The sequence below is a fragment of the Protomyctophum parallelum genome (genome assembly GCF_964188405.1).
Source record: "Protomyctophum parallelum genome assembly, chromosome: 21".
Taxonomy (NCBI): domain Eukaryota; kingdom Metazoa; phylum Chordata; class Actinopteri; order Myctophiformes; family Myctophidae; genus Protomyctophum; species Protomyctophum parallelum.
This window is the reverse complement of record NC_139713.1, coordinates 2,118,614-2,132,733: the sequence shown is the minus strand read 5'-3', so window position 1 is coordinate 2,132,733 and position 14,120 is coordinate 2,118,614. Positions and strand designations below refer to the sequence as shown.

Sequence of the window (14,120 nt, the reverse complement as noted above, 5' to 3'; positions counted from 1 at the left end):
TTCATATCATTGTAGTGGAGTAAAATGGTATAGAATGCACTGTATATAAACTGTATTGGGAAATTTGGGGAAAATGTTATCTCAAAGCCCACCTCAAAATTGGGGTGGGGGGGGGGGGTGTTTACGGCTGTCACAAAGACGCAAAATGATATTATAATTAGAGCTGGGACTCGATTAAAAAAATTAATTGCGATTAATTAATCTAGATTAATCACATTTTAATCGCATATCAATATTCAACCCGAGAACAGCGAGAAACCTTTTTTTTAAATGTTTTTTGGTATCCCAGTGAATCAATGAATAGTGACTACAGGATACCACTCATTTTCAACATTTTACTGTCATTAATATACCTGTTGTGGAAATAATAATAAAAAGTCACCCCATTCTGTGTTGCCTAGAACTGGAGGTCTGAAAAAACATTAGTAACAGTAACAAGTACATCTCAGTGACATCACAAAGCTGTACTTACTTCATATTGTTACTGTTTTTGTCAGACCTCCAGTTCTAGGCAACACAAAATGGGGTGACTTTTTATTATTTCCAGTTTTCAGTACTATAGAAAAGCGCCCAGTGAGAAACGTTCCGCGGTGAAAAAAAAGGTGCGATTAATTTATCTGTAGTTAATCGCGATTATTTTTTCTGTAGTTAATTAATCTAAATTAATCGCAATTAGTCCCAGCTCTAGTTATAATATATCTGATTGACATTTATATCCCTGAACGGTTACCCATTCTTGGCGGGAACCCCTTTTTGGTGTTTCAAGCATTAGCCTATGTTATACTTTAGCTAATTGAAAAAAAGCAGATCTACAAGCTCATAGCGCGGCACCGAGTGCCGCGCTATGAGCTTGTAGGTCTGCTATTTTTGAAAAATCTTGAAATGTGCAGGCAAATTTGGAATAATTATATTCTTTCAGAGCGAGAACATTTTTAACTCAAATCTTTGTGCTTCTGGGGGGGGGGGGGGGGGGCATGGAACAACATATTTTCACATTGGGGTCGGAGGTCGTCCTTGACATGAAATAGTTTGAGAACCGCGCACTGACACATAGAAACATGATCTTTTTCATGACATGATTTAGAATCGCCCTCAGGTCAAAATGGGTTAAATGGTTTCTTTTTACTCCAGATCACCGATCGGTGGCCGATTGATCGGACCTCCTCCTCTAACCAGAACCAATTAAGGACGAATATTATTATATCAAATATCTATAAATACTGACATAAAGCAACTTAAAAACTGTCTGAAAAATGTCGCTTTAAGAAAAGCCAATTTAACACTTCAAAGAAAAGAATGTAATGTAATGAAATGTACATGCTGATTTAATAAAGTGATTTATAGTTAAATTGTATATTTAAATTATGAACAGGTCACTGTTACAGATGGATAAGCATTTTAGTAAACTGCATTTCAGGGGTCAGCACTCTGCAATTATGCATTTTATTTCTTAAAAAAATACAAAATAACACCGCAAAACATGAAAAGCTTTCCAGACATTTTCAAAATGCAAAATAAATGTTTTTGTTGAAACAGTTCTACTTTTCAAATGATACAGAAAAAAGGTTTCCTGCCAAAATATATAAGGTTGTAGATCTGCTATTTTCGTATTATCTAATAGGGCTTAAGTGCTTAATTCATATAATGTATACGTTTGGGTCACGGGAAAAAGTCAACCAAATATTAATTTTTTGAACTCGAGCTGAAAAATACCTGGTTAATTTATATAGAGCTCTTATCCACAGCGCTTTACATTCACGCACGCACGCACCCACGCACGCACCCACGCACGCACCCACGCACGCACGCACGCACGCACCCACGCACGCACCCACGCACGCACCCACGCACGCACGCAGACTCTGTGTCGCCTTCCGGCCAAGCTACACCAGGCAATTTTGCGCACGTGCGTATGCGTTTACTGCGCGCGTACAGTGCGTTTGGATAGGACCAAATATATGTCAATGATACCAGCTACACCAGACGCACGGATACCGCGGGCCATCCTACGCGTGCTCTAAAAATAGGATCGGTTCAATTTTTTTTACGTGCGTATATTAATGCCCCCATGCGCGCGTATCTATATATCCTCCCGGAAGGTCCCGCACAAACCTGCCGCGCGTCTGACAGATCCATGTAGCCGCGGGGCATTTGGCTTACGCACGCACGGAGAAAAGACTGGTGTAGCTTGGCCGATCTACCAGACTGGGTTAGCTCCGTCTGATAAACGCATCGTCCAACTTCCTAACATAAGATCAACACCGAAATGTGTCTGGAAATGTAGGCTTTTTCAAAATAAGAGCTGAACAGGGGAAACTGCTGGCGTGAATTATATCACAGTTATCATATCAATAAATGCTGGCGTAGTTTGGGTTCAAATTAATGTCGTCGGTGCGGAGGTACTAGGAAAGGGACCCCGAGTTCTTTCCAAAATGGCGTGAATGTACGTGTTGAGCCCCTTCTTATCGATGTGGACGATTAACCCATTTTGGGGCGGGAACCCCTTTTGGTGTTATAGCATTATGTTATGCTTTAGCTATTGGAAAAATAGCACATCTACAAGCTCGTAGGCTTGTAGGTCTGCTATTTTTGAAAAAAATCAAAGAACCACTGACATGGAAACATAGCTTTTTCAGAAAACTGTCAGGATGTAGAGATTTATATAATCTGATCTCAGGTCAGAATGGGTTTTAACGGGACATGTCCTGTCCTTTGCTCAGTCCCTTGCACTGGAAGAAGGCGTCCTGTCAGGTCAGAATGGGTTTTAACGGGACATGTCCTGTCCTTGGGTCAGTCCCTTAATGGGACATGTCCTGTCCTTGGGTCAGTCCCTTGTCCTGTCCTTGGGTCAGTCCCTTGTCCTGTCCTTGGGTCAGTCCCTTGTCCTGTCCTTGGGTCAGTCCCTTGTCCTGTCCTTGGGTCAGTCCCTTGTCCTGTCCTTGGGTCAGTCCCTTGTCCTGTCCTTGGGTCAGTCCCTTGTCCTGTCCTTGGGTCAGTCCCTTGTCCTGTCCTTGGGTCAGTCCCTTGTCCCCCTGTCCTTGGGTCAGTCCCTTGTCCTGTCCTTGGGTCAGTCCCTTGCACTGGAAGAAGGCGTCCTGTCGCGGCGCGCGGCCCAGGAAGGTGGTGATCATGTCCAGGCCGTCTGCGGAACCGCCCGGTTCCAGAATCACCTTCCTGTACTCCGCTCCGACCTGAACACAACAACACACACAGCAGGCACACAGGGGGTCTTCATTCGCAGCCGATTCCGCATCCCTGTAGCTGTACTGGGGAAGGGGAGCGCTTGATTGCTTTGCAAACCCATGCCGTGCAGGGGCGTCTAAGCACCGCCCGGCTCATATGACTGTGAACGTGTGGTTCCTGGCAGCCCCGTAAAGACATCAAGCGCTATTTTCCCGTCACACATAGCCTACTTGCCGAGCACAACAAGGAAGTGCATGTGGCTCGCTCTGGTGGCGCAAAGCGTAGCTACTTTTGTGAATTTAATAGTTTTATTAGGTTAATATTGCTATATGTTTGTAACCGTTTTAGAAAAGCAATAAGCCACTCGAGGCCCCAGCTTACCAGGTATTTTACGATGGCTGGGAGGGTAGAAGACCCTCCGCTGCGCGTCGGGTCTGCCTACGCCCCCCAGCCAGTGTAAAATACCCGGTAACCTAAACTCTTTCAGCGCCACCTGGTGGTCACCAGTTTAGGCTTTGAGTGCCAATTCTCCCATTATAAAGAAAGAAATAATTTGTAATTATATTATGCATGTAATGTGCATGTCATCACCTGTACACCAGATTAGAGGAAATGTCAAAATATGGATGAAAATAAAATAAAAAAATGTTTTAAGAATATATAAAAAAAAGACGTTTATGGCTACTAAACAGTTTTAATATCTAGGTAATGTGTAAATAATACCTTAGGGTTCATGATGCCTTGCTTCTTGAAGCGATTGAAGAAGATGTCCATTGAGTAGACCTCGCTCCACAGGTAGCCGTAGTACTGGCCGTCGTAGCCCCCCGCCAGGTGGCTGAAACTGGCCAACATGTTGGTCCCTACAACACAACACAATACACTGTCATAAATATACATCATACCCCCCGCCAGGTCCCTACAACACAACACAATACACTGTCATAAATATACATCATACCCCCCGCCAGGTCCCTACAACACAACACAATACACTGTCATAAATATACATCATACCCCCCGCCAGGTCCCTACAACACAACACAATACACTGTCATAAATATACATCATACCCCCCGCCATGTCCCTACAACACAACACAATACACTGTCATAAATATACATCATACCCCCCGCCAGGTCCCTACAACACAACACAATACACTGTCATAAATATACATCATACCCCCCGCCAGGTCCCTACAACACAACACAATACACTGTCATAAATATACATCATACCCCCCGCCAGGTCCCTACAACACAACACAATACACTGTCATAAATATACATCATGATTTTCGATGGTGGTGACGTAATGACGATGTGTTTTAGTGTCGGGAGGATTAAAGGTAATGCTCCTGTGTATACATGTATGTAATCTGGCACCACTGCCGTATCAGGCACAAGTAGTCATTACGTCATTTCCTGGGACGGTGCATACGCATCAAAATTGGCGGGACGGCTGGGACGGTGCATACGGCGCAAAGTAACCACAGTATACCGCTAATCAACTTACAAATTACATATACATATAGTATATGTATAACTAGCTCTCAATGATGACGTAATAAAGATGTGGATTAAAGGACCCAATGCCAGAGTGTAATTGGTTTTCGATGGTGACGTAATGACGATATGTTTTAGTGTGGGAGGATTAAAGGTAATGCTCTTATGTATACATGTATGTAATCTGGCACCACTGCCATATCAGGCACAAGTAGTCATTACATTACATGCATAAAGTAAATAGGTAGCAAATAGTTAAACCTAATAATTCAACATTTCAAACGTTCCTTCACAGAGAAACTGAGATTCGACAGTTTGTAGCGGTCAAAAGTACTTGCGCGCTCTGCTTGCGCACTAGCAGGCCATTTATGGCCTACTAGTGCGCAACACGCAAGTATGCACTCGACAGAGTACAGTTCTAGTTATTATTATTATTATTAATCACCTGGAGTAGCAGGGATTATTATTATTATTATTATTATTATTATTATTAATCACCTGGAGTAGCAGGGATTATTATTATTATTATTATTATTATAATTATTATTATTATTATTAATCACCTGGAGTAGCAGGGATTATTATTATTATTATTATTATTATAATTATTATTATTATTATTAATCACCTGGAGTAGCAGGGATTATTATTATTATTATTATTATTATAATTATTATTATTATTATTAATCACCTGGAGTAGCAGGGATTCCCAGGATATCCTGACAGTGTTTGGCGAACACCTGAGCGGTGTCTGCGTGAGGCGAGCTGTGCAGCGATTGGTCCACCTTGCTGAGCACCACCTGACGCAGGTTCATCAGGCCTGAGCACAAACAGCACAGGGACGGAATACATAGTGTAATACCAGTGTTGGCCAGCAGGGGGGGGGGGGGTGTAATAAAATCATTGCAGACAACTCCCATCCTGCACATCACCTCTTCAATCTCCTCCCATCAGGCAGGAGATATAGAAGTATCCAGAGCTCTCAACATGTCGCTTCAGGGACAGCACTTACCCCGTAGCCATTAGACATCTGAACTCATAGATATATGCATATAGCACTTTAAAAAAAACTGAATGTAATCTCCTATGCTGCTGGTTTTTGTTTTGTATTGTCCTTCTTGTTTGTGTATCTATGGTTGTCTGTATATGTTGAGTATGAACCAAGACAAATTCCTATCAACTTGTTGACATGGCAAATAAATGATTGAATTTAATTGAATAGTAGTGTAATACCGGTGTTGGCCAGCAGGGTGGGGGGGTGTAATAGTGTAATACCGGTGTTGGCCAGCAGGGGGGGGGGGGTGTAATAGTGTAATACCGGTGTTGGCCACCCGGGAGGCGATCAGCCGCCCCAGCAGCGGGTCGGGGATGGCGCTCCCGTCGCGGTAGTGACCGGACATCCTCCTCAGAGGCTCCGCCTCCCACGCCCAGTTCTCCAGCATCTGAGACGGAACCTCCACGAAGTCCGTCTCCACCTGAGTCCCGCTGAACTCACAGAAGGTCGCCTGGAGACGGGAGGTCAAAGTAACTAAGTACGTTTACTTAAGTACCTGTACTTGAGTACAATTTTGAGGTATTTGAGCATTTCCAATTTCCAGTACTTTTACTTCTACTCCACTGCGCCTCGGAGCCTTATAGATTATAGATCAGCTATTTTCAGCAAGTGTAAAAACGATCATTACAATTTACAATTTAGGCATTTAATTAATCCAGGTGCTCTTAATCCAGAGCGATTTACATTAAGCAAGAACAAAAAAGCATGGGAATACATCACATGAAAGCATTTATCATGAAACATGCGTAAGCTAAGAAAGTAACAGTGGAATATCTATATAATTACACTATACATATAAACTATACATATATACTACTATGCTATACATAAGTATTATGACGTGCTATGACTATATACAATGCAATTATAGTGCCGTCTACATAACATGCTATAAGTCTGTATCAGATGCTATCTAAGTCTACAGAAATGCTATCTAAGGGGTTAGGGTAAGTGCTATGGGCCATGATGGAGTCTGAAAAGGTGGGTTTTCAGACTACGGCGGAAGATTGGGAGAGATGCTGCAGTTCTGACTGCAATGGGAAGTGCATTCCACAGTTTTGGAGCCAGAAGGGAGAAGAGTTTGGGACGTGTGGAGCGGCATCGACAAAATACAATTCAGTCGACTAAATCACTAAATCAACCGTAGATTTAGTCGACTAAAATCGTATGACTAAAACTAGACTAACACTAAAACATTCCAGCTGACTAAAATGTGACTAAAACTAAATGAAAACTATTGAAGAGACTACGACAAAAAAATAAAAATAAAGATGTTGCTGCGTTGAGCATGACCTCCTGACCTTGGAACAGATCTCGTTGTGCATGACGTACAGTGTTGTTTTTGGCAGCAATGTTTGATTTTAGTTTTAGTCATTAGTCTTTTGAAAAGTTTTAATTTAGTCTTAGTCACATTTTAGTCACCTGGAATGTCTTAGTGTTAGTCTAGTTTTAGTCGACTAAATGCCATGAGATTTTAGTCGACTAAAACTGCGACGCGTCGTGAGCTTGTAGATCTGCTATTTTCAGCCTTATACTGGATGTCTTGTCCGCTATAGTCCCTTCCTAACATTTTAGTCTAGTTTTTATCTGTTGACGAAATTGTCAATACATTTAGTCTTATTAGTTTTAGTCATCATGTAGCTTATAGTTTTTATTTAGTTTCCATTTCGTTTTCGTCAGTGAAAAATGGTAGTCGACGGGAAATAAAATCATCTTAAACCCATTCTGAACGGGAACCCATTTTGGTGTCAGCATCATGTTATGCTTTAGCTATTGAAAAAAATCAGATCTACAAGCTCGTAGGTCTGCTATTTTTTTTTTAATCGAAGAACGACTGACATAGAAACATAGCTTTTTCAGAAAAACTGTCAGAATTTAGAAGACATTTTTAGAATCTGATCTCAGGTCAGAATGGGTTAAGTTTTAGTCGACCAAAAACACCACTGATGACGTGACGTTTGCTGACCTTGGCACAGATCTCAGACCAAAAACAACACTGATGAAGTGACGTTTGCTGACCTTGGAACAGATCTCATGCATGACGTGTCCGAACTCGTGGAAGAACGTCTCCACCTCGTGGTGCTGCAGTAAGGAGGGCCATCCTTTAGAGGGCGCCGTGAAGTTGGACACCATGGCGGCCACCGAGAGACTCCGTTTCCCATCAGCCCCCACGCAGCCCGGCTGCAGGCCGAAGCACGCCGCGTGGCCGTACTTCCCTTTTCTGGGGGGGGGCAGATTGTGCCGTCGGCAAAAAGGGAGAAACGACCACGAAGCAAATTAGCCCATTTAGGCCTGACCTCAAAAACAAATAATTTGAGAAAAAAAATATTTGAGAACAAAAAGGCAACTAAAAAATACGGGGAAGCAGCTTTTTGCTTCTAGGGGCCGACGGCATGGAACAAACTCCCACTGTACCTTTGACAGGCAGCCTCTGTAGTTTAACAAACTCCCACTGTACCTTCGACAGGCAGCCTCTGTAGTTTAACAAACTCCCACTGTACCTTCGACAGGCAGCCTCTGTAGTTTAACAAACTCCTACTGTACCTTCGACAGGCAGCCTCTGTAGTTTAACAAACTCCCACTGTACCTTCGACAGGCAGCCTCTGTAGTTTAACAAACTCCTACTGTACCTTCGACAGGCAGCCTCTGTAGTTTAACAAACTCCCACTGTACCTGCGGGCAGCCTCTGTAGACATTTTTAAAGCTCAGCTCAAGACCCACTTCTACAACATTGCTTTGAATTGATCTTACATTTTTTTTGTTATTCATGTCCTCAATGTATTGCATTACTGCTTGTTTTTCTTTTTATGTCGTTGCCTTGCTTTTCTTTTTTTTCTCCATTTCTCTGTAAAGCACTTTGAGCTGCATTTCATGTCATGAAAGGTGCTATACAAATAAAGTTATATTATTATTATTATTATTATTATTATTATTATTAAATGTATTTTCAGTTTTCTATAGAGCACCAAAGTCCTGACGACACTCGCTCATCCCCTCCATTCCCCTGGTTCACAGAAGTCATTTCTCTATGGAGAACTACATGGGGTGATCTTAATATCGTTTCATATAAGCGTTGTGGTCCAAAAAATAAACAAGCCGTCTCTGCGTTATTGTCAGTGTCTCAGTCATAGACTCATATATGATAAAGTCTGTTTCTAGTGAAAATGTAACTAATTCAGCAGCAGTAACATTAGCTATTAGCTACCCCTATGGGGATTACAATGCAAATTAAAGCTACATGGACGTATAGCGCCCTCTAGCGATATTGACGTCAGCCCTCGGTGCTCTGTTAGTAGTAACCTGAACACACACACCACACGTCATGCGGTCACCCGTACTCACGTTTATGTTACTTATAGGTTTGTTTTTCTCTGACCACAATGTGAAGAATGACATTTAGATCAAAGGGCAGGCCGCGAGGGCCACAGCCCGGCCTGGCCTCTCATCCTGGCCTTGTGCTTTTAACCTGCTTGGGACAGAGGCCTTCTAAAAACAGAAGGGTCTTCTAAATACTAACAGTTTTCTGAAAAACATATGTTTCTATGTCAGTGGTGAAAAACACATGCTTCTATGTCAGTGGTGAAAAACACATGCTTCTATGTCAGTGGTGAAAAACATATGTTTCTATGTCAGTGGTGAAAAACACATGCTTCTATGTCAGTGGTGAAAAACACATGCTTCTATGTCAGTGGTGAAAAACATATGTTTCTATGTCAGTGGTGAAAAACACATGCTTCTATGTCAGTGGTGAAAAACACATGCTTCTATGTCAGTGGTGAAAAACACATGCTTCTATGTCATTGGTGAAAAACACATGCTTCTATGTCAGTGGTGAAAAACACATGCTTCTATGTCAGTGGTGAAAAACATATGTTTCTATGTCAGTGGTGAAAAACATATGTTTCTATGTCAGTGGTGAAAAACACATGCTTCTATCTCAGTGGTGAAAAACATATGCTTCTATGTCAGTGGTGAAAAACACATGCTTCTATGTCAGTGGTGAAAAACACATGCTTCTATGTCAGTGGTGAAACACATAATATGCTTCTATGTCAGTGGTGAAAAACATATGTTTCTATGTCAGTGGTGAAAAACACATGCTTCTATGTCAGTGGTGAAACACATAATATGCTTCTATGTCAGTGGTGAAAAACATATGTTTCTATGTCAGTGGTGAAAAACATATGTTTCTAAAACGGGTAGTCCCAATGCTTGATTCTGATTGGCTGGTTACCGTCACGTGACCGGTGTAAAGTCCACCGATAACCCACTCCTTCAATCACTGGGGCTATACTTGCCGAGCAAAACAAGGAAGTGCATGTTGCTCGCTCTGGTGGCGCAAAGCGTAGCTACTTTTGTGAATTCAATCGTTATATTAGGTTAATATTGCTATATGTTTGTAACCGTTTTAGAAAAGCAATAAGCCACTCGAGGCCCGAGCTTACCGGGTATTTTACACTGGCTGTGTTCACCTGGGGTAAAGGTCCATGTAGAACTGTCCTATCTCCTCACCTGGGGTAAAGGTCCAGGTAGAACTGTCCTATCTCCTCACCTGGGGTAAAGGTCCATGTAGAACTGTCCTATCTCCTCACCTGGGGTGGAGGTCCAGGTAGAACTGTCCTATCTCCTCTCTCACCTGGGGTGGAGGTCCAGGTAGAACTGTCCTATCTCCTCTCTCACCTGGGGTAAAGGTCCATGTAGAACTGTCCTATCTCCTCTCTCACCTGGGGTGGAGGTCCAGGTAGAACTGTCCTATCTCCTCTCTCACCTGGGGTGGAGGTCCATGTAGAACTGTCCTATCTCCTCTCTCACCTGGGGTGGAGGTCCAGGTAGAACTGTCCTATCTCCTCTCTCACCTGGGGTAAAGGTCCAGGTAGAACTGTCCTATCTCCTCTCTCACCTGGGGTGGAGGTCCATGTAGAACTGTCCTATCTCCTCTCTCACCTGGGGTGGAGGTCCATGTAGAACTGTCCTATCTCCTCTCTCACCTGGGGTAAAGGTCCATGTAGAACTGTCCTATCTCCTCTCTCACCTGGGGTAAAGGTCCATGTAGAACTGTCCTATCTCCTCTCTCACCTGGGGTGGAGGTCCAGGTAGAACTGTCCTATCTCCTCACCTGGGGTAAAGGTCCAGGTAGAACTGTCCTATCTCCTCTCTCACCTGGAGTAAAGGTCCATGTAGAACTGTCCTATCTCCTCTCTCACCTGGGGTGGAGGTCCAGGTAGAACTGTCCTATCTCCTCTCTCACCTGGGGTAAAGGTCCATGTAGAACTGTCCTATCTCCTCTCTCACCTGGGGTAAAGGTCCATGTAGAACTGTCCTATCTCCTCTCTCACCTGGGGTAAAGGTCCATGTAGAACTGTCCTATCTCCTCACCTGGGGTGGAGGTCCAGGTAGAACTGTCCTATCTCCTCTCTCACCTGGGGTAAAGGTTCAGGTAGAACTGTCCTATCTCCTCACCTGGGGTAAAGGTCCAGGTAGAACTGTCCTATCTCCTCTCTCACCTGGGGTAAAGGTCCATGTAGAACTGTCCTATCTCCTCTCTCACCTGGGGTAAAGGTCCATGTAGAACTGTCCTATCTCCTCTCTCACCTGGGGTAAAGGTCCATGTAGAACTGTCCTATCTCCTCACCTGGGGTGGAGGTCCAGGTAGAACTGTCCTATCTCCTCACCTGGGGTAAAGGTCCATGTAGAACTGTCCTATCTCCTCTCTCACCTGGGGTAAAGGTCCATGTAGAACTGTCCTATCTCCTCTCTCACCTGGGGTAAAGGTCCATGTAGAACTGTCCTATCTCCTCACCTGGGGTGGAGGTCCAGGTAGAACTGTCCTATCTCCTCTCTCACCTGGGGTAAAGGTCCAGGTAGAACTGTCCTATCTCCTCACCTGGGGTAAAGGTCCAGGTAGAACTGTCCTATCTCCTCACCTGGGGTGGAGGTCCAGGTAGAACTGTCCTATCTCCTCTCTCACCTGGGGTGGAGGTCCAGGTAGAACTGTCCTATCTCCTCACCTGGGGTAAAGGTCCATGTAGAACTGTCCTATCTCCTCTCTCACCTGGGGTGGAGGTCCATGTAGAACTGTCCTATCTCCTCTCTCACCTGGGGTGGAGGTCCAGGTAGAACTGTCCTATCTCCTCTCTCACCTGGGGTGGAGGTCCAGGTAGAACTGTCCTATCTCCTCTCCTGGGGTGGAGGTCCAGGTAGAACTGTCCTATCTCCTCTCTCACCTGGGGTGGAGGTCCAGGTAGAACTGTCCTATCTCCTCACCTGGGGTGGAGGTCCAGGTAGAACTGTCCTATCTCCTCTCTCACCTGGGGTGGAGGTCCAGGTAGAACTGTCCTATCTCCTCACATGGGGTAAAGGTCCAGGTAGAACTGTCCTATCTCCTCACCTGGGGTGGAGGTCCAGGTAGAACTGTCCTATCTCCTCTCTCACCTGGGGTGGAGGTCCAGGTAGAACTGTCCTATCTCCTCACCTGGGGTAAAGGTCCATGTAGAACTGTCCTATCTCCTCTCTCACCTGGGGTGGAGGTCCAGGTAGAACTGTCCTATCTCCTCACCTGGGGTGGAGGTCCATGTAGAACTGTCCTATCTCCTCACCTGGGGTGGAGGTCCATGTAGAACTGTCCTATCTCCTCACCTGGGGTGGAGGTCCAGGTAGAACTGTCCTATCTCCTCACCTGGGGTGGAGGTCCAGGTAGAACTGTCCTATCTCCTCACCTGGGGTGGAGGTCCAGGTAGAACTGTCCTATCTCCTCTCTCACCTGGGGTGGAGGTCCAGGTAGAACTGTCCTATCTCCTCACCTGGGGTGGAGGTCCAGGTAGAACTGTCCTATCTCCTCTCTCACCTGGGGTAAAGGTCCATGTAGAACTGTCCTATCTCCTCTCTCACCTGGGGTAAAGGTCCAGGTAGAACTGTCCTATCTCCTCTCTCACCTGGGGTAAAGGTCCATGTAGAACTGTCCTATCTCCTCACCTGGGGTAAAGGTCCAGATAGAACTGTCCTATCTCCTCTCTCACATGGGGTAAAGGTCCATGTAGAACTGTCCTATCTCCTCACCTGGGGTGGAGGTCCAGGTAGAACTGTCCTATCTCCTCACCTGGGGTAAAGGTCCATGTAGAACTGTCCTATCTCCTCACCTGGGGTAAAGGTCCATGTAGAACTGTCCTATCTCCTCACCTGGGGTAAAGGTCCATGTAGAACTGTCCTATCTCCTCACCTGGGGTGGAGGTCCAGGTAGAACTGTCCTATCTCCTCACCTGGGGTGGAGGTCCAGGTAGAACTGTCCTATCTCCTCTCCGGACGCCGTGTCCGCCACGCGGTAGGCGCTGACCGCGGGGTGCCACGCCCCCGGCTGCTTGACCTTGGTGAAGGTCAGGCCCAGGAGGTTCTGGTAGAGGTCCAGCAGGCCCGCGGTCACCAGGTCCAACGGGAAGTACTCGATCAGCTTGTCCTTGTCCACGGAGAACTTACACTGCTCCACCTGGGAGAGAGAGAGAGAGAGAGAGAGAGAGAGAGACATAGGGAGAGAGAGAGAGAAAAACCCAAAGTAAATTAGAATGCTATTTGGCCCTCGAACGAGAATACACAGTGGCAAACTACCTGACCACTGTTACTGATCCAACACTGAGGAAGATGTTGACTATGTACAGACTCAGCGACCACCGCCTGGCAGTAGAAACAGGCAGACACAGACAGACAGACACACAGACACACAGACACAGACAGAAGTGGCTGCCTAGAGAAGACAGACTGTGTTCACTCTGCTCTGAAGGGGAGGTGGAGACGGAACTACACTTTCTGTTACAATGAGACAAATATAAAGACATCAGAGAATCATTCTTCCCTACATTTAAAGAAAAATATAAATAATTTGAATCCACCATTAATAACTCATCACTCCAATATGTTCTGGGAGAACAGTCCAAATGCACAGTTTTGGCAGCAAAATATGTATGGAGTTGTCATCAACTGAGGGACAGACAGTGGACAGAAGAGACAGGTATATCTGTCTGAGGGACAGACAGTGGACAGTAGAGACAGGTATATCTGTCTGAGGGACAGACAGTGGACAGTAGAGACAGGTATATCTGTCTGAGGGACAGACAGTGGACAGTAGAGACAGGTATATCTGGCTGAGGGACAGACAGTGGACAGTAGAGACAGGTATATCTGTCTGAGGGACAGACAGTGGACAGATGAGACAGGTATATCTGTCTGAACAGGGTCATTAAGTTGCTGTTATGTTTATGTTTGATAATTTATTTTCATTGTTACTGTATTGCTTGTTGTTCATTATTGTTGGGATGTTTATGGACTTTTGTTTTGTTGTATGTACGCTTTGGCAATGTAAAACATATTTATCATGCCAATAAAGCC

The 14,120-nt window shown here is 44.7% G+C and overlaps 1 protein-coding gene across 4 annotated transcripts in view; it reads right to left on the bottom strand.

The window, feature by feature from the left end:
• Positions 1-1,429: 1,429 nt before the first annotated feature.
• The window catches only part of nln (neurolysin (metallopeptidase M3 family)), a 71,200-nt gene continuing 58,509 nt past the window's right edge, over positions 1,430-14,120 (bottom strand). For 3 of the 4 annotated variants that reach the window (XM_083793878.1, XM_083793877.1, XM_083793879.1), the window contains 6 exons: positions 13,001-13,224; positions 7,764-7,965; positions 6,009-6,195; positions 5,382-5,510; positions 3,907-4,043; positions 1,430-3,191 (listed from right to left, as the gene is read on the bottom strand). In XM_083793878.1, coding sequence (XP_083650004.1) covers positions 2,799-3,191; positions 3,907-4,043; positions 5,382-5,510; positions 6,009-6,195; positions 7,764-7,965; positions 13,001-13,224 — 1,272 coding nt within the window. In that variant the 3' untranslated portion in view covers positions 1,430-2,798. The remainder of the gene's footprint in view (positions 3,192-3,906; positions 4,044-5,381; positions 5,511-6,008; positions 6,196-7,763; positions 7,966-13,000; positions 13,225-14,120) is intronic. The other variant, XR_014570993.1, reaches the window with a different exon arrangement.